The 21,996-nt window shown below is 44.1% G+C and overlaps 1 protein-coding gene and 1 long non-coding RNA gene across 3 annotated transcripts in view; one reads left to right on the forward strand and one right to left on the reverse strand.

Annotated features, from left to right (window-relative positions):
- Positions 1-18,467, reverse strand: part of LOC142296187 (uncharacterized) — a 149,362-nt gene extending 130,895 nt beyond the window's left edge. The window contains exons 1-2 of one of the 2 annotated variants that reach the window (XR_012751605.1): positions 18,387-18,467; positions 12,426-12,477 (exon numbers count right to left, since the gene is read on the reverse strand). This is a non-coding gene — a long non-coding RNA (uncharacterized LOC142296187). Of the gene's footprint in view, positions 1-12,425; positions 12,478-18,020; positions 18,129-18,386 lie in introns of those variants that run through there. The other variant, XR_012751604.1, reaches the window with a different exon arrangement.
- Positions 1-21,996, forward strand: part of LOC142296186 (heterogeneous nuclear ribonucleoprotein L-like) — a 195,705-nt gene that overhangs the window by 127,457 nt on the left and 46,252 nt on the right. Inside the window, exon 9 of the mRNA XM_075339490.1 lies at positions 18,053-18,174. Coding sequence (XP_075195605.1) covers positions 18,053-18,174 — 122 coding nt within the window. The remainder of the gene's footprint in view (positions 1-18,052; positions 18,175-21,996) is intronic.

Genomic DNA, 21,996 nt, shown 5'->3' on the forward strand with positions numbered 1-21,996 from the left:
ACAGCGACGTCACACGGCAGCCGTCCAATAGCAGAGGAGGGGCGGAGATGAGTGGCCGGAACATGCCGCCCACCTCCTTCCTTCCTCATTGCCGGTGGACGCAGGTAAGGAGATATTCGTCGTTCCTGCGGTGTCACACATAGCGATGTGGGCTGCCGCAGGAACGACTAACAACATCGTACCTGCAGCAGCAACGATATTTGGAAAAGGAGCGACGTGTTAACGAGCAACGATTTTTCACATTTTTGCGCTTGTTGATCGTCGCTCCTTGGTGTCACACGCTGTGATTTCGCTAACGGCGCCGGATATGCGTCACTAACGATGTGACCCCGACGATATATCGTTAGCGATGTCGTAGCGTGTAAAGCACCCTTAAGGCTATGTTCACACACTGCATTTTTTACCCGCGTTTTTGGTGCGTTTTTGCTGCAGAAATGTTTTGAGAAATTCTTGTAACCTTTCTACAGACATTCCCCAGCAAAACCTATGGCAAAAAAAATTAGCTGTGCACACACTGCGTTTTTTTCTTAAGAAAATTCTTTCAATAGATTTTCTTAAGAAAAAGAATGAGCATGTCACTTATTTTCTGCAGCTAACTGCGTTATTCACTCCATTGACTGTAATGTAATCATGAAATAGCGCAGGAATAACGCAGGTAGCAAGTGATGTGCGTTTCATTGCGTTAACCTGCGTTATTCCCGCGCTATTTCGCGTTTTTCGGGACATAGTGTAAATCACTGCCGTGCGTTTTGCAAGGAAGTGATGTGACTAGGAGAGGAAGAGAAAGTTCCTCCATTTTCAGTGGTGTAGGAAGTATACATATATAATGCACAGACACACAGAAATCTAATGTACATATTAAAAATAAAAAAAATTAAAAAAACAAACAAACGTGTGCTCCGCCGTACTTTTACCGTCCAGCCAGGTAAGCACACAGCGGCAGCCCGGTATTCTCAGGCTGGGGAGGGGGCGAGGGCCATGGTTAATGCCCCCTTCCCCCTCCTGCAGCCCAGAATATCAGCCCGCAGCTGCCCCGGGACTGTCGCATCCATTATGCGACAGTCCCGGCATGTCCCCGACTCTTCCTGTTGCCGTGATGCGGTGGCAATCAGGGTAATAATGAGTTAACGGCAACCAATAGCTGCCGCTAAGTCTAAGATTATTAATGGCAGCGTTTATAACACGCCATTACTAATCTGTAAGTGACAGTAAAAACACACACACCCAGAAAAATTCCTTTATTTCGATTAAAAGACAAAAAGCCCCCTCTTTTTCCACTTTATTGACCCCCTGAAAACAGCTCCGACGTAATCCACACCGATGTCCCGCGGCGCTTCCAGCACTGCTCAAGCCACATGTGACAGTTCTCCATGCAGCCTCATTCAGTGAGCGAGTGCTGAATGCGGCTCCCTGAGCGAGGCTGCAGAGGTAACTCCAGGACATTTCTCATGGTCGGTGATGTGAACACATTACCGGCTGCAAGAACTGCAGTATGTCCTCAGTGTGTCACAACTGATTGATAAATACTGTGGAGGGGGAACACAAACATCATAAATAAAGCTGGAATATCTATCCCTCTATTATATATCTCTGTATCTATTATCTATCTATGTATCTATTATCTATGTATCTATATATCTATTATCTTTGCATCTATCTATGTATCTATCTATCTATCTATGTACAGTCATGGCCAAAAGTTTTGAGAATGCTACAAATATTAATTTTTACAAAGTCTACTGCTTATGTTTTTCTAATGGCAATTTGCATATACTCCAGAATGTCATAAAGAGTGATCAGCTTAACAGCAATTACTTGCAAAGTCAATATTGGCTAAGAAAATCAACTTTAACCCCCAAAACACATTTCAACATCATTGCATTCCTGCCTTAAAAGGAGCAGCTAACATTGTTTTAGTGATTGTTCCATTAACACAGGTGTGGGTGTTGATGAGGACAGGGCTGGCGATCAGTCATGATTAAGTAAGACACTTGACACTTTAAAAGGAGGCTGGTGCTTGGTATCATTGTTCTCTTCAGTTAACCATGGTTATCTCTAAAGAAACACGTGCAGCCATCATTGCTCTGCACAAAAATGGCCTAACAGGGAAGAGTATCGCAGCTACAAAGATTGCACCTCAGTCAACAATCTATTGCATCATCAAGAACTTCAAGGAAAGAGCTTCCATTGTTGCCAAAAAGGCTCCAGGGTGCCCAAGAAGGACCAGCAAACGCCAGGACCGTATCTTAAAACTGTTTCAGCTGCAGGATCGGACTACCAGCAGTGCCGAGCTAGCTCAGCAATGGCAGCAGGCTGGTGTGAGTGCTTCTGCACGCACTGTGAGGCGGAGACTGCTTGAGTAAGGCCTGGTTTCAAGGAGGGCAGCAAAGAAGCCACTTCTCTCCAGAAAAAACATCAGGGACCGACTGATATTCTGCAAAAGGTACAGGGAGTGGACTGCTGAGGACTGGGGTAAAGTCATTTTCTCAGATGAATCACCTTTTCGATTGTTTGGGACATCTGGAAAACGGCTTATTAGGAGAAGAAGAGGTGAGCGCTACCACCAGTCTTGTCTCATGCCGACTGTTAAGCATCCTGAAACGATTCATGTGTGAGGTTGCTTCTCAGCCAAGGGAATTGGCTCACTCACAGTCTTGCCTAAAAACACAGCCATGAATAAAGAATGGTACCAGAATGTCCTCCAAGAGCAACTTCTCCCAACTGTCCAAGAGCAGTTTGGCGCCCAACAATGCCTTTTCCAGCATGATGGAGCACCTTGCCATAAAGCAAAGGTGATCACTAAATGGCTCATGGAACAAAACATAGAGATTTTGGGTCCATGGCCTGGAAACTCCCCAGATCTTAATCCCATTGAGAACTTGTGGGCAATCATCAAGAGACGGGTAGACAAACAAAAACCAACAAATTCTGGCAAAATGCAAGCATTGCTTATGCAAGAATGGACAGCTATCAGTCAGGATTGGGTCCAGAAGTTGATTGAGAGCATGCCAGGGAGAATTGCAGGGGTGCTGAAGAAGAAGGGTTCACACTGCAAATATTGACTTGCTCCATTAACTCATTCTAACTGTCAATATAACCTTTTGGTACTCATAATATGATTGCAATTATATTTCTGTATGTGATGTAAACATCAGACAAACACAATTAAAAACCAGAGGGCAACAGATCATGTGAAAATATAATTTAGGTGTCATTCTCAAAACTTTTGGAATTTCTTAAGAAAAATCCTTTTTCTAGTGCGCACATAGCCTAATACTGAAGCTGTGCACGAGGCCTTGGGCATGTGCTCACATTGTGTATTTGATGAGGTTTTTTTACCTCATTATTTGTAAGGTCATGTGCACATGTTCCGTATTTGGTGACTTTTTTTTACCTCCGTATTTGTAAAAAATACTGAGGTAAAAAAACTGAAATACTGAATATGTGCACACGGCCCTATTGTAGTGGTGAAAATATATATGGGGTATGGGATTGGTGTGGACAGATGTCCCTGGCCTGCACACTGTGTGAGCCCCTCTATTCTGCTTGTATCATGTGTTTCTATCCACTACATACATCATGATATATGCAGAATATCCTGATGGAGGGGCACACACAGTATGTGGAGACAGGCATTGGAAATATCCAATTTGGAGGGAGGGCCAGTGAGGCACAGTGTGCTGGAGCGTTTCACCCATGCAGTTTCAATCCTCCATTCCCGATCTATACATACACAGTGTATGGATTGGGAATGGAGGATTTAAACTACGTAGATCAGATGCCCCAGAACACTTTGATAAAAGACACCTTCGTCCCCCCCACCTTACAGAAAATTACATACCCCCCCCTTCACATAGTGTGCTGCCATTGCCCCCCCTTTCACATAGTATGCTGCCATTGTCCCCCCCTTTCACATAGTGTGCCGCCATTGCCCCCCCCTTTCACATAGTGTGCCGCTGTTGCTTGCTGCTAGTGAACAGGTCTGCAGGCACCTCCACAGAACAGGTCACCACTCAACGGTCCGTCTTCACAGGGGCGGACACTGACAGTTTGGGGCTCCTGTGCAAGAAATTATGCCTGCCCCCTCCCCTCTGTTTATGGCGACAAAGCTACAAATACAGATTGTGGGTTAGGGAGGACACTGAAGACCACATAATGAATTGTGGGGTGGGGAGTACAGTATCAGGGCTATATTATGAATTGTGGGATGGGGAGGACTATATAATGAATTGTGGGGTAGGGAGGACTTCCCCACATACGTAACATCACCCCCTTCTTTAGACACATAACATCACCCCCTTCTCCACATATGAAACATTACCCACTTCCCACATAAGGAAACATAATCCTTCCCCATTCAGCCCCACCAGCACGGAGCCCCCCCACATATAATATAATCCCCTTCCCTATACAGCCCCATGCATATAACATTACTCCCTTCACCACACAGCCCCCCAGTAATCAGCATCACCCTTTTCTCCATGCAGCCTCCCTAGCTTGCAGCCCCAAGCAAGTAAATCTAACCCTAACCCTTCCCCACTCAGTCCGTTGAGAAACTGTGGAAAGAAAAGCGCAATAGGGTCTAACCCCAAAAAGGGAGGAAGATATGTAATAAAAACACACTCACCTATAATGGTTGTGCCAGTCACAACCACTATACAGGCATATATAAGATCCAGGTCCAGGCAGCAGTCCCAAAGTTGGCTGATAACAGAGAGTGATAGAAGAAGGGTCTTAATTCCGCGCCAAGGACTCAATGGATCCAGGAAGAGATTAATGCTTCTTTAATAACATGCACAAGTCTACGCGTTTCTGGAGACACAGCTCCCTTCATCAGGACATTGGCAAGAGAACATCAAAAAGAATTTGATGTTCTCTTGCCAATGTCCTGATGAAGGGAGCTGTGTCTCCAGAAACGTGTAGACTTGTACATGTTATTAAAGAAGCCTTAATCTCTTCCTGGATCCATTGAGTCCTTGGCGCGGAATTAAGACCCTTCTTCTATCACTCTCTGTTACCACTCAGTCCGTTAGCAGGTAGTACCCCAACATGAAGCCCCAGAGTACGCAGCCCCATAACAACTGTAACATCACCCCCTCCTTCCTCAAGAGTGTAACATCACCCCCTTTATTGCACAGCATCCCAGTACGCAGCCCCACACATACAAAATCACCCCTTTTCCCATCCAGCCCCATAGATATAATATATATACATATGAATAAAATCACCCTTTCCCTGCACAATTCCCAATATGCAGCACTTTCACTGTAAAATCCCCCATTATGCAGGCCCATACTGTACAATCCTTAATATGCAGGCTCATACTGATACAATCCTTAAGTAAAAAAAGAAAAGATACAGCTCACCGTATGATATTATGCTGGTAAATTAATGTTGTAGAGAGGTCAGACGGTGCATGTAATAAGGGAGGCTCAAACGTGATTGCAGCAAAAAGAAAAAAATATCCAGCAGCAACGTCTTCATAGGGAAAATATTTTTCTTAAAATTCCATTTTATTGAAAACTAATTAAAAATCATAGTGCAGCATGATTTCTAATTATGTTTTCAATAAAATGGAATTTTAAGATAAATATTTTCCCTATGAAGACGTTGCTGCTGGATATTTTTTTCTTTTTTCTGCAATCACGTTTGATACAATCCTTAATATGCCGGCCCATACTGTGCAATCCCTCAATATGCAGTGGCATACTGTACAATCCCCCATTATGCAGGCTCATACTGTAAAATCCCCCAATATCCCATGATGAACCCCAGGCACAAATGGGGGGAAACACGTTGGGAGAATGGCGAGGTCAAAGACACAACTGAGCGTTGCTGACATATGAATTGTCATTCTTTGCTGATATGCATGGCTCGACAGTAGGCCTGGAGGCGCTACCAACAAATCGTAAAGTACTCAATGGGTGTATTCCTTTTTCTCACCCACCTATCTATAGTCATTTGATATGATTCATGCCTCTTTCTAAGGATGTTTCTGGGGACATGTTATCCTTGGAATAATGGAGTATGGTGCTTTATCCTTTATATATGAACTGTAATCCCTGGATTGTAGACCTTCAACCAGTGAGCTGTATGATATTTGCATCTCTTTCTTTGCTAGTGAATTTAATGAGTGACAATCTAGAGTGCCTTGATCTCATGTTGTTCAATTTCAATGGATGCAGTGAATTACTGGTGATACCAGTCCTGGGTAACTCTAAGGTGTCATCTAGTGTAAATATTAATTGCAGTTGACTCTTTTGGGTATCAACCGCTCTACTAATTTGTGTCTGTTGTATGTGTATATGTGGTTTTGCACTTAGCACTTTATTCTGGTAAATTTGGTGATGGTTATCTTCAAGTTAGTAAGGGATACAATAGGGGCAGCCGCCGTGGAATGGGGGTACCAAGAAAGTTAGGGTGCTTAAAGCCCCATTGCTAGGCAGGGACCAATTAAGGGTGAGTCATATCCCCTAGGGTCCAGCATCTAAATCTATTAGGTTTATGTACCATTGAAATGCACAGCCCCTAGATACAATTATCCTAATGCCGGCGTCACATGGGATGATAAATCGTGCGATCGCATAAGCGATCGCACCCACCGCCGTTGTTGGTGCGTCACGGGCAATTTGTTGCCCGTGGCGCACAAAGTCGTTTACCCCCGTCACACGTACTTACCTGCCGGACGACCTCGCTGTAGGCGGCGAACATCCTCTTCCTGAAGCGGAAGGGACGTTCGGCGTCACAGCGACGTCACACAGCCGCCGGCCAATAGAAGCGGAGGGGCGGAGATGAGCGGGACGTAAACATCCCGCCCACCTCCTTCCTTCCGCATTGCCGGCGGGATGCAGGTAAGCTGTGTTCGTCGTTCTTGAGGTGTCACACGTAGCGGTGTGCTGCCATGGGAACGATGAACAACCGGAGCACTGTAGGAGGACAGACATTTTGAAAATGAACGACGTGTCAACGAGCAACGATAAGGTGAGTATTTTTGCTCGTTCACAGTCGTTTGGAGGTGTCGCACAGTACGATATCTCGAACGATGCCGGATGTGCGTCACTAACTATGTGACGCCGATGACCTATCGTACGATATATCGTACCGTGTGACGCCGGCATTACACTTTCCATCCGGTGTATCTAACACTATTTGCACATTGTGTTTCTCTGGTTGCATGAATATAACCTTTTTAATTGATATAGAAATAAAGTATACATTTTTATTAGTTTTTTTGTTTGGTTTAATAGTTGATACCCCTGATACTACATCCTTTTGGTCTTTTGTTCATACTGTACAATCCCTCATTATGCAGGCCCATACTGTACAATCCTTAAAGGGAACCTGTCAGGTCAAAAAAGCATTATAACCTACAAGCAGGAGCCTGTGTGAGCTATTAACCCCTTCCTACCCATCCCTTGTAATATTGTATAATATGAAAGTAATAAAATATGTTTTATTACTTACATACTCCCTATGTAAATAGCATAGGTCTCTAGCCCTATGGGCATTGCATCGCCCTGTGGGCGTCTACATGCTTTCCATGATATCATGCTCCTGTGGGCGTGATACCATGGATTTACATGAGCGACGTCACGTCTGCACCTTCAGAATCTCGCGTGCGCACGCTTACCATTCTCGCCGCCGTCTCATCCTCGTGTTTGCTGGTCGGTTTCTGACGCGCACTGCGCATGACAGGAACCACAGGAGTCTTTGGAGCATGTGCAGTGCGCGTCAGAAGCCGACACGCAAACACCAGGATGAGGCGGTGAGAATGGTAAGCGTGCACGCGCAAGATTCTGAAGGAGCAGATGTGACGTCGCTCATGTAAATCCATGGTATCACACCCACAGGAGCGTGATATCATGGAAAGTATACAAACGCCCACAGGACGATGAGACGCCCATGGGGTCAGAGCCCTTGCTCATTTACATAGGGAGTATGTAAGTAATAAAATGTTATCTTATTACTTTCATATTACACAATATAACAACACAGGGATGAGTAGGAAGGGGTTATAGCTCACACAGGCTCCTGCTTGTAGGTTAGAAAGCTTTTTGCTCCCTGACAGGTTCCCTTTAATATGCAGGCCCATGTTGGAAAATCCAGTTATACTGCGAACCCCCCCAAAAAACAAACACTCCCTCACATTACTCACCCTTACTCCTGTGTATGAAGCCCCTTGCTCCATGATGCAGCCCCTCAGTCCTCTCAGTTCTTCCAGAAACCTCAGCCTCTCCAGCAGCCACAGTACACACGGAACAGTGTTCATAGCTCCTGCGCTGGAGGAGGAAACCCTGCCCCTTTCGGTGACATCATCACCTCACATGAGCAAATACATTTTAGCCACAGGGGGATTCCTGCGGCTCCGCTGCTTATACTCTGCAGCAAGATCGCTCCCGGCCCAGCGCACCGCTCATAACAGATGAGGGCAATCTGGCAAGGACCCCTCGGACCCTCAGGCTCCGAACAACTGACTAGATTGCCCTCATTACTAACTGCCCTGAATGGGCCCCCTGGAGCTTCGAGCGGTAGCCCAGATTGACCTCATTATAATCCGCCTATGCACGCACATACACATATTATGCTCACCTTACCTTTCGTTCCATCGCCGGCCTCCTAGTTGTTGTAGTCCGCCGGTACAGGATGTGTATCGGGTAACCATCGCGACCAATGCCGGAGCTTCTGGTGCCAGCACGCTGACATCAAAGGCATGAGCCGCTTGCCTCTGATTGGTCAGCGCGCTGCCTTTGAGAAGCGGCTGACAGCGGAAGATCCTCCATCGTCGTGATGGTTACCCGATACACATCCTGTATCGGCAAACTACAAGAATCGGGAGACCGGCGATGGAACAAAAGGTAAGGTGTGTGTGTGTGTGTGTGTGTGTGTGTGTGTGTGTGTTTGTACAGATTGCAAGAGCGGGTCTTAATGCGGTGAAAGTACAGAACCGGAAGTGTGTGCGGTGAGTATTTGCTCGTACAGCAAAGCTTGCTCGTAAACTAAGTTACAAATTTAGAACAAGCTTTGCTCATATAGCGAAATGCTCGCACACCAAGTTACTCGTAAACCGAGGCTCCACTGTACTAGAATATATCAAAACAAAATGTTACCAATGACTATATCAACTTTGGTTTTGAGAAAATGGTGACTGACACAAACTTGATTTTTGATCTTTTGTAAAAGTAATAACAAAGAATATATCTAAATTTGGTATCTCTGTAATCCTAATGACCCGCAGAATAACATTAACATCTCATCTTATACTACACATGAAAGACACAAAAATGGCAGTATTGTTATTTTTATTAATGGGAATAAATTGTTGGGTAAAAGTAATAAACCAAACAGAATAAATGTATTATGTCAGTAATTATACCAACAGTTAGAATAAGCTAGTCATAAAAAATAGTGGTTCAATTACTGTTTTTGTTTTCACTCCATCCCCTTCCCCAAAAAGTAATGGACATTTTTGTCAATGGCAATAAATCCCACACTGCAATTGGCAATAGAAAAATTAAAATTTTCTCTTGAAATGCAATGATACAAAATCGCGGCCAGCTTAACAATTTACGGGATGCTTGTCTCCAATTGCACATGCTGGGCATAACATTGTATGCATCGAAAACACTATCTATGAAATAATTGCAATTTTCATTTTCCACCATCTGCTCCACATAATTGTCGGCCAACGTTTATGGACTCAAAATATTTCATAAACCACTGCATAAATGGTGTAAGGGTGAAGTTTCTGAAATGGGGGTCAGTCCATGCGTGTGTGATTATTTTATATCAGAGCCTGTGTGATTGTCAGCTACTTAGATCTCAAAAGTGCATTTTGCTTTTTTACGTTTCATTCCTTTTAGTTGTTATATTTCAGTGTTTAAGTAGCTTAGAAAAAGAATTTGTCTTTTTGCAACTTTTTTTTCACACTTTGTGATTTTTTTTTTTTTTTTTTTTTAGAAAAGACTGACTGAAAATACATGACAATAATGTGCATGCTCCATTTCATACAAACAAAATAGGGCTCCAAACACCCACTAAAAGAAATACGCCTAACAGTGAAAAAAACTAGAGAATATGCGCTGTTTCTATTGGCTTAAAGTTTATAAGACAATATGGATTGTGTGACAGGCTTTTTACAGCACAAAAGAGTCAGGAGAAATGTGACAAAAACAACAACGATATGTTCAGTGAAAATTTACGGCAACATGTAGGCTATTCCTATTACTGTGAAGCCAAGTTTTATAATTAAAGAGCTGTCATTTTTCAAGTTGGCACAACATTTTGGTCCCAGATTTGGCATAGCTATAGTAATAAGTATTTCTTTCTTTTCTGGACCCAATGTTAAAAATTTCTATGTAACACATAAATATGTCCAGTACAGCATAAGGCCCCCTTCACACGCACGTGAAAAAAACAAACCGTTTTTTCACGGACGTATTAAAGGGGTGGTTTGCTCCCCATGTGCCATGTTTGTGGCACATGCGTGTTCTCCGTGTGTTATACGTAATAACACACGGAGAACGTAAAGTCCCGCCTTACCTGATTCTTCCGGAGCTCTCTGTGGTGCTGAATGACAGTGTCCGGCACAGGCCACGCCCCGCTGACACTGCTTCCGGCCCCCAGTGAAGAAGGTCCGTTGTTCAAATTCACTGGGGGTCGGATGCAGGTGACAGCCGCGGCAGAGACTGCAGGGCTGGTGGAGGTGAGTATGTGTTTTTTTTTATTTTTACAAGGACACGTGTGTTTCTCCGGCGCGTGTCACGTGGGACCGCATCTACACTACATCCGTGTGGTACGGGTGTGGGCCGCGTGACACCCGTGCTGCCGGAGAAAAACGGACATGCCGCCGTATGGAGCACACGGGCTCACGTCTGCTCCACACGGAGGCACGGGGCAATGGCTGAACACGTGCGTGCACATAAACCCATTGATTTTAATGGGTTTACGTGTGCCCGTGTCTCCGGTACATGCGGGAATGGACCTAGCACGTACCGGAGGCACGTGCGTGTGAAGGGGGCCTAACATAAATACCTAAACGGGTCTAGATTCCAAAATAGGGTCACTTATTGTGAGTTTCCCCTTTACTGGCATTACAATGGTTTTGCAGATGCAACAGAAAACCATTTTAGCAAAACCTACCATTCAAATGCCACCTTTTCCCTTTTGAGCCCTGCAGCATGCCCACACAGCAGTGTATGGCCTCATTTCAGCTCCGATTCATGAAGACCAGCGATTGATGAAGGGGCATGCTGGAGTGCTGTATGTCTCTGTGGGCCGTGCGGCAACTCTAAAGACCCCGTCACACACAGAGATAAATCTTTGGCAGATCTGTGGTTGCAGTGAAATCATGGACACATTGTTCCGTTTGTACACAGCCACAAACCTGGCACTGATTGTCCACAATTTCACTGCAACCACAGATCTGCCGCAGATTTATCTCTGTGTGTGACAGGGCCTTTAATCCAGTTAGGGGGAGTAAGCTGTGCCAAGGTGGTGAAACAAGACAGTGACCCAAAACACACAAGTAAATCAACTAAATAATGAAAATGTTTTGTGTTTTGGTATTATCGATTCAGTCTTGACCTTTACTTTGAGATGCTAATGAGGGCGGTACAGACGAGGTGTCAGACATATTACTGAACTGAAATATATTTGCACAGTTTATTCTAAAATATTGTGCTAATCTTCTCTGCAGCTATAGGAAAGGTTTGGAGGTTATTGGTTCTGGATCACTTACTTTTTCTCCCTGTACTGGGGAAATTCCTTGATGAGCTTAAAAGGAACCTGTCACATGGAAAAATGTGATTAGCCTGCAGATATGGGGTTAATCTGCAGGTTAATAGCATTCTGGACTTGCCTGGCCCCTGAACAATAAAACCAGCTGCCAGGAGGAAAATAATTTTATTCCTCCTGGCAGCGTTCCAGTTTGTTATGGGGGTGGTGCCAGTGTGGGTTCAATCACCGCTCTGTGTATGGAGACCGGGGTCTGTAACCGCCCCCTGCACTAACTGACAGCCAATCAGCATTAGAACCAACTGTCAGTCAGTACGGAGGGTAGTTACAGACGCCGCTCTCCATACACAGAGCAGTGACTGAACCCACACTGGCACCGCCCCCATGACTGAAACCGGAACGCCTCCAGTAGGATTAGCGTTAATTTCCTCCCGGCAGCGGGGTTTAATGTGCAGGTGCCGGGCAGGTTTAGAATGCTACTAACCTGCAGATTAACCCCATATCTGCAGGTTAATAGCATTTTTCCATGTGACAGGTTCCCTTTAATAAAAGACACAAATGGTATAACAATAATTTTGTTTGTTATTAGTTTACAATAGGTTTGCTTATTATTGGGACCTAAAAAAAATATCAGACTACATTTTATTTGTAATTAATATCAAAATATAGTTAATTCCAAACTGTCCACTTACTCTCTCATGGTACTCTATACTTCATTTCTGGCTATGGCTGTGGTCTTTTCATCTAAAACAAAAAAAATGTATATACAGTACTATGCAAATGTTTAAGGCAGTTAGAAAATGCTTTAAAATGTTTGTGTGTGTGTGTATACAGTGCCTTGCGAAAGTATTCGGCCCTCTTGAATTTTTTAACCTTTTCCCACATTTCAGGCATTAAACATAAAGATAAAAATTTTAATGTTATGGTGAAGAATCAACAACAAGTGGGACACAATTGTGAAGTTAAGCGAAATTTATTGCTTATTTTAATTTTTTTAAAAAAAATAAATAACTGAAAAGTGGGGTGTGCAATATTATTTGTCCCCTATAAGTTATTACCTTTTGCTGCGATTACAGCTGCAAGTTGCTTGGGGTATGTCTCTATCAGTTTTGCACATCGAGAGACTGAAATTCTTGCCCATTCTTCCTTTACTGCTGTTCACAAATGCTCTCCATCCAACCTCACTCAGCTCAAGCTATTTGCAAAGGAGGAATGGGCAAGAATTTCAGTCTCTCGATGTGCAAACCTGATAGAGACATACCTCAAGTGAGTGAGCTTGGATGGAGAGCGTTTGTAAACAGCAGTTTTCAGCTCTTTCCACAGTTTCTCGATTGGATTCAGATCTGGACTTTGACTTGGCCATTCTAACTCCTGGATACATTTATTTGTAAACCATTCCATTGTAGATTTTGCTTTGTTTGCCATCATTGTCTTGTTGGAAGACAAATCTCCGTCCCAGTCTCAGGTCTTTTGCAGACTCCAACAGGTTTTCTTCAAGAATGGTCCTGTATTTGGCTCCATCCATCTTCCCATCAATTTTAACCATCTTCCCTGTCCCTGCTGAAGAAAAGCAGGCTCAAATCATGATGCTGCCACCACCATGTTTGACAGTGCGGATGGTGTGTTCAGGGTGATGAGCTGTGTTGCTTTTACGCCAAACATATAGTTTGGCATTGTGCCCAAATAGTTCGATTTTGGTTTCATTTGACCAGAGCACCTTCTTCCACATGTTTGGTGTGTCTCCCAGGTGGCTTGTGGCAAACTTTAAACACCACTATTTATGGATATGTTTGAGAAATGGCTTTCTCCTTGCCACTCTTCCATAAAGGCCAGATTTGTGCAGTGTACGACTGATTGTTGTCCTATGGACAGACTCTCCCATCTCAACTGTAGATCTCTGCAGTTCATCCAGAGTGATCATGGGCCTCTTGGCTGCATCTCTGATCAGTCTTCTCCTTGTTTGACATGAAAGTTTGGATGGACGGCCGGGTCTTGGTAAATCTGCAGTGGTATGATACTCCTTCCATTTCAATATGATCGCTTGCACAGTGCTCCTTGGGATGTTTAAAGTTTTGGAAATCTTTTTGTAACCTAATCCAGCTTTAAACTTCTCAACAACAGTATCACGGACCTGCCTGTTGTGTTCCTTGGTCTTCATGATGCTCTCTGTGCTTTAAACAGAACCCTGAGACTATCACAGAGCAGGTGCATTTATACGGAGACTTGATTACACACAGGTGGATTATATTTATCATCATCAGTCATTTAGGACAACATTGGATCATTCAGAGATCCTCAATGAATTTCTGGAGTGAGTTTGCTGCACTGAAAGTAAAGGGCACGAATAATATTGCACGCCCCAATTTTCAGTTTATTATTTTTTTTAAAAAGGTTTAAAATAAGCAATAAATTTTGTTCAGCTTCACAATTGTATCCCACTTGTTGTTGATTATTCACCATAACATTACATTTTTTATCTTTATGTTTGAAACCTGAAATGTGAGAAAAGGTTGAAAAATTCAAGGGGGCCGAATACTTTTGCAAGGCACTGTATCTAGAAATGTCCGAAAAAGTTATTTTAAAGGGAACCTGTCATCAGAAATTTCGCCCAAAAGCTAAAAGATTCCCCCTCTGCAGCTCCTGGGCTGCATTCTAGGAAGGTCCCTGTTATTATTGTGCCCCATGTGAGACCAAAATAAAGCCTTTATAAAGTTCTACCTTTTTGTATGCAGCTTCTGTAAATCTGACACGGGGGCGGGCTCTCTGCCGTCCGTTATTCTGCCTCCTGGTCCTGTATGCCGCCCCCATCGCTCCTTTCCATATCTGATGCACCGCCCACTGCTCCAGCCATCCCCGCGCATGCCCAGTGCCAGTCTCACAGGACTGAGCAGTGTGACCGCTGGTGACGTGTGCGCAGGCAAGTGATTATGGACGGGACTGTGACTGTTATCAGCAAGTACCCGCCCATAATCTCGTGAGCGCGCAAACCTCTCCAGCATTCACACTGAGCTCAGTGTAGATGCTAGACTGTATGGGCTGCTTCCAGGGATGACGTCCCTTTGTCATGTGATAGGGGCGTGTTCGAAATACTATCACATGACAAAGGGACGTCATCCCTGGAAGCAGCCCATACAGTCTAGCATCTACACTGAGATCAGTGTGAATGCTGGAGAGGTTTGCGCGCTCACGAGATTATGGCCGGGTACTTGCTGATAACAGTCACAGTCCCGTCCATAATCACTTGCCTGCGCACACGTCACCAGCGGTCACACTGCTCAGTCCCGTGAGACTGGCACTGGGCATGCGCGGGGATGGCTGGAGCAATGGGCGGTGCATCAGCTATGGAAAGGAGCGATGGGGGCGGCATACAGGACCAGGAGGCAGAATAACGGACGGCAGAGAGCCCGCCCCCGTGTCAGATTTACAGAAGCTGCATACAAAAAGGTAGAACTTTATAAAGGCTTTATTTTGGTCTCACATGGGGCACAATAATAACAGGGACCTTCCTAGAATGCAGCCCAGGAGCTGCAGAGGGGGAATCTTTTAGCTTTTGGGCGAAATTTCTGATGACAGGTTCCCTTTAAGACATGATAGAAACGTTTGCACAACTATAATTATTCCTACCAGCGTAACACAAACCAACAACTATATACGGTATAAATATTGTGTATCGAAAAAACCTCTAAAGACATGTAGAAGAATGGCCTTGAAAAATAGGTGAACATTTCGATTTATATACGCGTTTATAAGCGTTCTTAGGCTATGTGCGCACATGTGCGTAATTCATGCAGTTATGCTGCGCTTTGTAGCGCAGCGTAACTGCATGCATCCTGCGTCCCCTGCATAATCTATGGAGATTGTGCAAGGGCCGTGCGCACATGGCGTCTTAGAGCGCAGCGCTTCGGCTGCTGCCTGAAGCGCTGCGTTCAAGAAGTGACATGTCACTTCTTCCGTGCGCTTTGCCGGCAGCTCCTGCTCTGTCTATGGCAGGAGCTGCAGGCAGAGCGCATGGAATCGGCTTTTTTTTTCTACGGACATTTTCTGCAGCGATTTGAAGCGCACGTGTGCTCTTCAGATCGCTGCAGAAATTTCTGCAGGGCTAGTACGCAACGTGCGCACATAGCCTTAGAGGTTTTCTGTTTCTGAAAAGTGGACTCAAAATACTTGCAGGCATGTGAAATCCACCACTTCAGCGCTTGCTCTATGCTATTGCTTCAGTCTCTGTGGTTTTGCTGCAGAGGTCCACTTTCATTAAAGTCCCACAGCTAAATTATTTTTGTGTCATCTAAAAGGCTTGAGGTTGTAACCACATGTTAACCAAACAGCTAGTCAATACATTTTTGTCCCTCAACCACACTAGTGTATACCATGCTTTCTTTCTTTATCTCTTACCAGAGATTGTACATAAATAGTTCACCAGTAAATGGTGTTAGAAAAATAAATATGTCAATGTATAAACCAATAATAACATCAGAACAAAAATGGAAAATCTGGCCTGGTTAATACAAATTGCAATCACCATGTTCTTTTGATGTGTATTTTAATTTTTAATGTCTTCTCCATCCACAGATCAGAGTCACTTTAGAGAATGTTAACAATTTCCCTATAACACATACGCGCCTTTAAAGTCCAGCTGGTCTGCATATAACACTGCAGATAACATACAGATCAAGAGAGGGGAGCTGGCTGTAAAGCCTGCTTTACACGTTACAATTACACATGCGATCTCGTATGCGATCGCACACGCCCCCATCGTATATGCGGCACGTTCAATTTGTTGCCCGTGTCGCACAAACGATTAAAGCCCGTCACAAGTACTTACCCTTCCATACAACCTCGCTGTGGGCGACGAACATCCTCTTCCTGTAGTGGGAGGGACGCTCGGTGTCACAGCGACGTCACATGGCAGCCGGCCAATAGAAGGGGAGGGGCGGAGATGAGCGGGACGTAAACATCCCGCCCACCTCCTTCCTTCCGCATTGCAGGCGGGACGCACATAAGATTTGTTAATCGTTCCCGGGGTGTCACACACAGCGATGTGTGCTGCCTCGGGAACATTGAACAACCGGACATTCAATTTTTAGAATTTGAACGACGTGTATGCGATCAATGTTTTCGTACAATCGCAATCGCACGTAGGTTTCACACGCTACAACAACACTAACGATGCCGGATGTGCGTCACTTACGACGTGACTCCGCCGAAACATCGTTAGATTTATTGTAGCGTCTAAAGCCCGCTTTAGGCTAGGGTCAGAGAGCCATTTTTATTTTCTCATCTGAGAAAATCTGATCAATTATGCTGATGACACAATGTGATACGATTTTCTTGGATGTGGAGAAGAGAAAATAAAATTCTCTGTCTTCTCCAGTCTGTCAGTCCGTGAAAATCGGATGTCATCCCAGTGCGGTTTGATTTATTTATTTTTTTTACGGACTTATTGTCTTGCGGAGTGCAATCCTATTTATGGAGGCAATTGAAGCATGCTGCGTTTTTTTTGGGTGGGGGTGGGGGTTCTTCAGAATCTGTCCAGGGAGAAAAAAAATCAGACTTGTGCACGGCTTCATAGAATAACATTGGTTTCAAGTGTGATGCGCTCTTTTGTCGGATCACACTCCGCAAATATGGTCATTTCCAGACAGGCTCCTGATAGAGAAAGCAAAGAAGGTTTATTACTATCCATGTGTTCCTGATAACTGTATATACAGCCCTGGAGCCTCATATACACAGCTCAGAAGATGTAGTGCCATTTACGAATGTGTACATTATCACAAAGTGCCAGGGAGATGCTGAGTGCTGACAGCCACAAGCTCTGCAGTCCTTGTCAGGAAGCTTGTAAATAAGGCCAATATGTCAGCCACAATTACAGGGGAAATTTGCCACAAGAAAAGGAATGAATGAATGAATGAATGAATGAATGAATGAATGAAAGAAACAGTAAAATGACCCCTAAAAAGGCCTGTTACGGTGGGACAAGATGTATAAAAAAGCAAAATAGAAAACAAATTACAACAAATAAATACAAAGAAGAAAAACAAATATTGCCACCACCAAACTACAGCTCTACAATAATTAACAGAAAGATAGACACCCATATGCATTTTATTGGAATTGTATATTTTTTGCTTGATATACCTCTCCCCCCCCAAAAAAAAGTAAATAAATAAAAATGAATACTATTACTTAGTTGTGCAGATTTGAAAGGAATTTTTTTTTAGGACATCCCCTTTCATACCTGGCCTATTTGGAATATTAATGATGACTATATAGATAGTTTATGATGATACCTGCTTTGTTCTAATTTCATTTTGTTTTGTAGGTAAAGTTCATGAAGACAATTCCAGGCACGGCCCTCGTGGAGATGGGGGATGAGTATGCGGTGGAGAGAGCAGTTACTCATCTCAATAATGTGAAGGTTTTTGGAAAGAGACTTAATGTTTGGTAAGATAGATCAGGTTATGTAACTTGCATGTGTTATGTTAATTAAACCAGCTAAGTAATCTTGAGATCCAGCATTTCTTTCCAGAGCAGTACACACCCACTTACAATATGTTTGTTTGGCATTCATTGTAAGATGAGAAGGAAATTCTAATACATACAGTACAATTCTAATTGATTTTTCTGAATACTTTTTTATTTAGCTTTTAACTGACCTTTTTCTTTCCAAATAATGCTTGGGATTGTACTTCTTTTATATTGATTTTTGAGTGATGTTTTCTTTCCCACTGGTGTCTAAAAGGGCAAGAAGTTGTGTCATGCTGACAGTGGGAAATTATATAGCATTGAAAACACGAAAGTTAACTGTTACTGAGACTGAATAGTATCCAGATTTCATTCATGGTACCAAGTGACAAAACAATATATACACATCTAGTGATGGTTAGACTCTCAGATACCCTGGATCGGTGGGTCCAACCGAATTTTAAAAAACACAAACCCGGTTCATGCCCAGATATCTGAACCAATGCCGGTCCCCATATAAGTCTATGGGGACCCAAATCAGGAGCTTAAAAATGGTGGTAGAAGGGATAGGGGGATTGGATTAGAGCAGGTGCTTTGTACTTACCAGTCACCGCACGGCTCTAACTCTGGTTCCAGGGCTGCTCTTTAGCTTCATTCCTATTGTGACGTAGCGACCACCAACGTGGTAAATGGTCGCTATATGTCACAGTGGAGAAGGTATCTGCGATATCTAGACGGTAAAGGTTGCTATGGGACTTGTAGTCCACAAAGGCTTCTTGCTACACATAAGGGTCAGGTTCCCTTTTACAATCACAAGGTGCTCTGCAGGGCTGAGATTCACAGACCTCCACCTGTGGGTGTGGCCAGCTTGATATAGGAGACTGGCAATGTGTGTTTGGGGAGAGTGAGAGCAAAGCAGAGAGCTCTGCATGGAGCATCCTGTGTGGAGGTTGAGCACAGGACTCAGATATTCAGACTGAGGTGAGTGCAGCCAGACCAGGGCTGTAGGGCCGAACCTCTCCTGGAGGAGACACAGACCCAGGGGTCTGCAGAGGGCCCTGGGGCCAAGAAGGAACCTCAGCTAGAGGTGTCTGCTACCGGGTGCCAGAGAGAGAGGAAAGTGGTTAAACTCCCACTATGATCTTGTACTAGAGTCTGCTCTGTAAGCTGCAGAGCCGGAAGCCTGGAAAAGCTCCAGGCCTGCGTGGAGCGATTATAAGTTTGTGGACCCTCCTGGAACAGCCGAACGGGGCATCGTAAGACCGTCTCCTACGGCAAGGGGTGCCTGTGTGACGGGGACCCGTATGGACGGTGCATAACCCGGCTGTGTTCCGGGTCCATTTACATGTACAGCGAGGACAATAAAGCTGTTTTGATCGGACTATTTGAGTCACGGCGTCTTTGTGGTCCTGGGGGACCCCAACCCCACTCCACTACACTATGCACTGCTTCCCCCATCCACTGGCAGTCCCCGCATCTCTGGTTGCAGTCAGGCGGGTCCCCACCCTGTGTGACAGCGTGTCTAGATGCTTTAAATCACAGACACTGTTTATGTGTCTATATTACTGTGAAAATAAATACAAAAAATTGGTGTAAGGGTCCCCCCATATTATGATACCCAGCACAGATGAAGTATACTGCTCCAAGCTGCATCCCCCAGCCGTGTGCTTATCTTGGCTGTGTATCAAAATAAGAGTGACGGCTGCGGCCTTTTTAAAAATTATTTAATAAATATTTTTTTTTTTTTAAAAAAAAAAAAAAAGCATGCGGTCATTTCAAATTGTGATACCCAGCTATGGTAAAGCCGATAGCTGGGTGCTGGAATTCTCAGGCTGGGGAGACCAATGCTTATTGGGACCCCCAGACTAAAAATAGCAGTCTGTAGCCACCCAGGATTGTCGCATCCATTAGATTTGACAATCCCGGAACTTTACCTGGCTCATCCTGATTGCACTTGTGTGGTGGCAGTCGGGGTAATGAGGGGTTAATAACAGCTCACAGCTGCCACTAAGCCCTAGATTAGTAATGGGAGGCATCTATGAGACCCCTCCATTGCTAATCTGTAAGTAAGAAGAAATAAACACAAACACTGAAAAAATCCTTTATTTGAAATAAAATGCAAAAAGCTACCCTCATTCACCCCTTTTATTAACCCCAAAAACACCCAGGTCCGACGTAATCCACATGAGGTCCCACAAAAATTCCAGCTCTGCTACATTTGAGGTAACACCCAGGCATAGAACATGACCGCTCACTGTGAGCTTTAGTCAGAAACTGAGCCGCAGTGATGAGCGGTGACGTCACTTAGGTTATTTGCGGTTATAGCTTGAGGTTCCCACAATTCTCCACCTGTAACCGCAGGTTCACTTACCTCAGGTGACCTCATTGAACTTAGTAACCTCACCTCAAGTAAGGTCAAGAAGTTCAGTCCTGCAGCTCCTGACAAAAAAAACCACTTTTTTTTTTTTTTACTAAGAGACACAGATTTAGTGCTGAAATTCCTACACCATATTCCTGCACCCAATCTACACCTCCTGGCAAAAAACACATCAAAACACCATGCGATTTTGTTGTGATAGTGATGCAATTTTTTGCCAGGAGATGTAGATTGGGTGCAGGAATATGGTGTAAAAATTGCAGCACAAAATTTGCATCTCTTAGCCAAAAAATGCACAACAACAGTTTTGACGCCATTTCGGTGCGATTTTCTGCTGGGAGATGCAAATTTGGTGCTGAAATGTCTGCACCAGATTTCAGCATCAAATTTGTACCTCCTGGCAGAAAACCACACCAAAATGAGTTTGTATGTTCTCCCCGTGTTTGCGTGGGTTTCCTCCGGGTACTCCGGTTTCTTCTCACACTTCAAAAAACATACAGATAGGGAATTCAGATTGTGAGCCCCAATGGGGACAGTGTTCCTGATGTATGTAAAGCGCTGCGGAATATGTTAGCGCTATATAAAAATAAAGATTTATTTATTAAAAATGGCTTTGAAACTCTTTTTTTGTGTGAATTTTTTGGCCAAGAGACGCAGATTTGGTGCTGCAATATTTACACCATATTTCTGCACCCAATCTACATCTCCTGGCAAAAAATTGCATCACTATCGCATCAAAATCGCATGGTGTTTTGATGTTTTGTTTTTTTTTGTTGGGAGGTGCAGTGGGTGCAGGAATATGGTATAGAAATTTCAGTGCTAAATCTGAATCTCTGTCAGGAGATACAGGTCTGTGAAGTCAGTGACCTCACACACGCCAAGTACTCCTCTAAAGATAATCTACTACTGATTTAAGCAGTGATTTAATCAATCTACACAAGCAGCTCAGTAAGTGAAAAACTGCTGAAATCAGGATCTCTGCCCCTACGTTATGCTGCTCTCAGATTAGGTGGCAAAAACTTGGTGACAGATTCCCTTAAAAGGATTATTTGGTGACAAAAAGCACCTCTTTATTGGATAGGTGACAACTTATAGATCAGTGGGCATCCCTCCCAGTGGTAGGACCCCATTTGATCACCAGAATGGGGACAGTTTTATCTTCTTAAAGGGTCCTTGTCATGTAAAAAAACAAAACAAAACACTATTAACCTGGAGATATGGGGTTAATCTGTAGATTAATAGTGTTCTGACACCGTGCAGCCACCGCACTGAGCCCTGTTGCCGGGAGGAAATGAGCTTTATTGCTCCCTAGAGCCTTAGCCTTTCAGTTATAAGAGCGCAAGCTGGTACATTTCAGTTACTGCTGAGTGCATAGTGCGTGTCAGCTGTAACCACGCCGTAGCACTGACAGACATCAGGCTCAG

The sequence above is a fragment of the Anomaloglossus baeobatrachus genome, chromosome 3 (genome assembly GCF_048569485.1).
Source record: "Anomaloglossus baeobatrachus isolate aAnoBae1 chromosome 3, aAnoBae1.hap1, whole genome shotgun sequence".
Classification (NCBI taxonomy): domain Eukaryota; kingdom Metazoa; phylum Chordata; class Amphibia; order Anura; family Aromobatidae; genus Anomaloglossus; species Anomaloglossus baeobatrachus.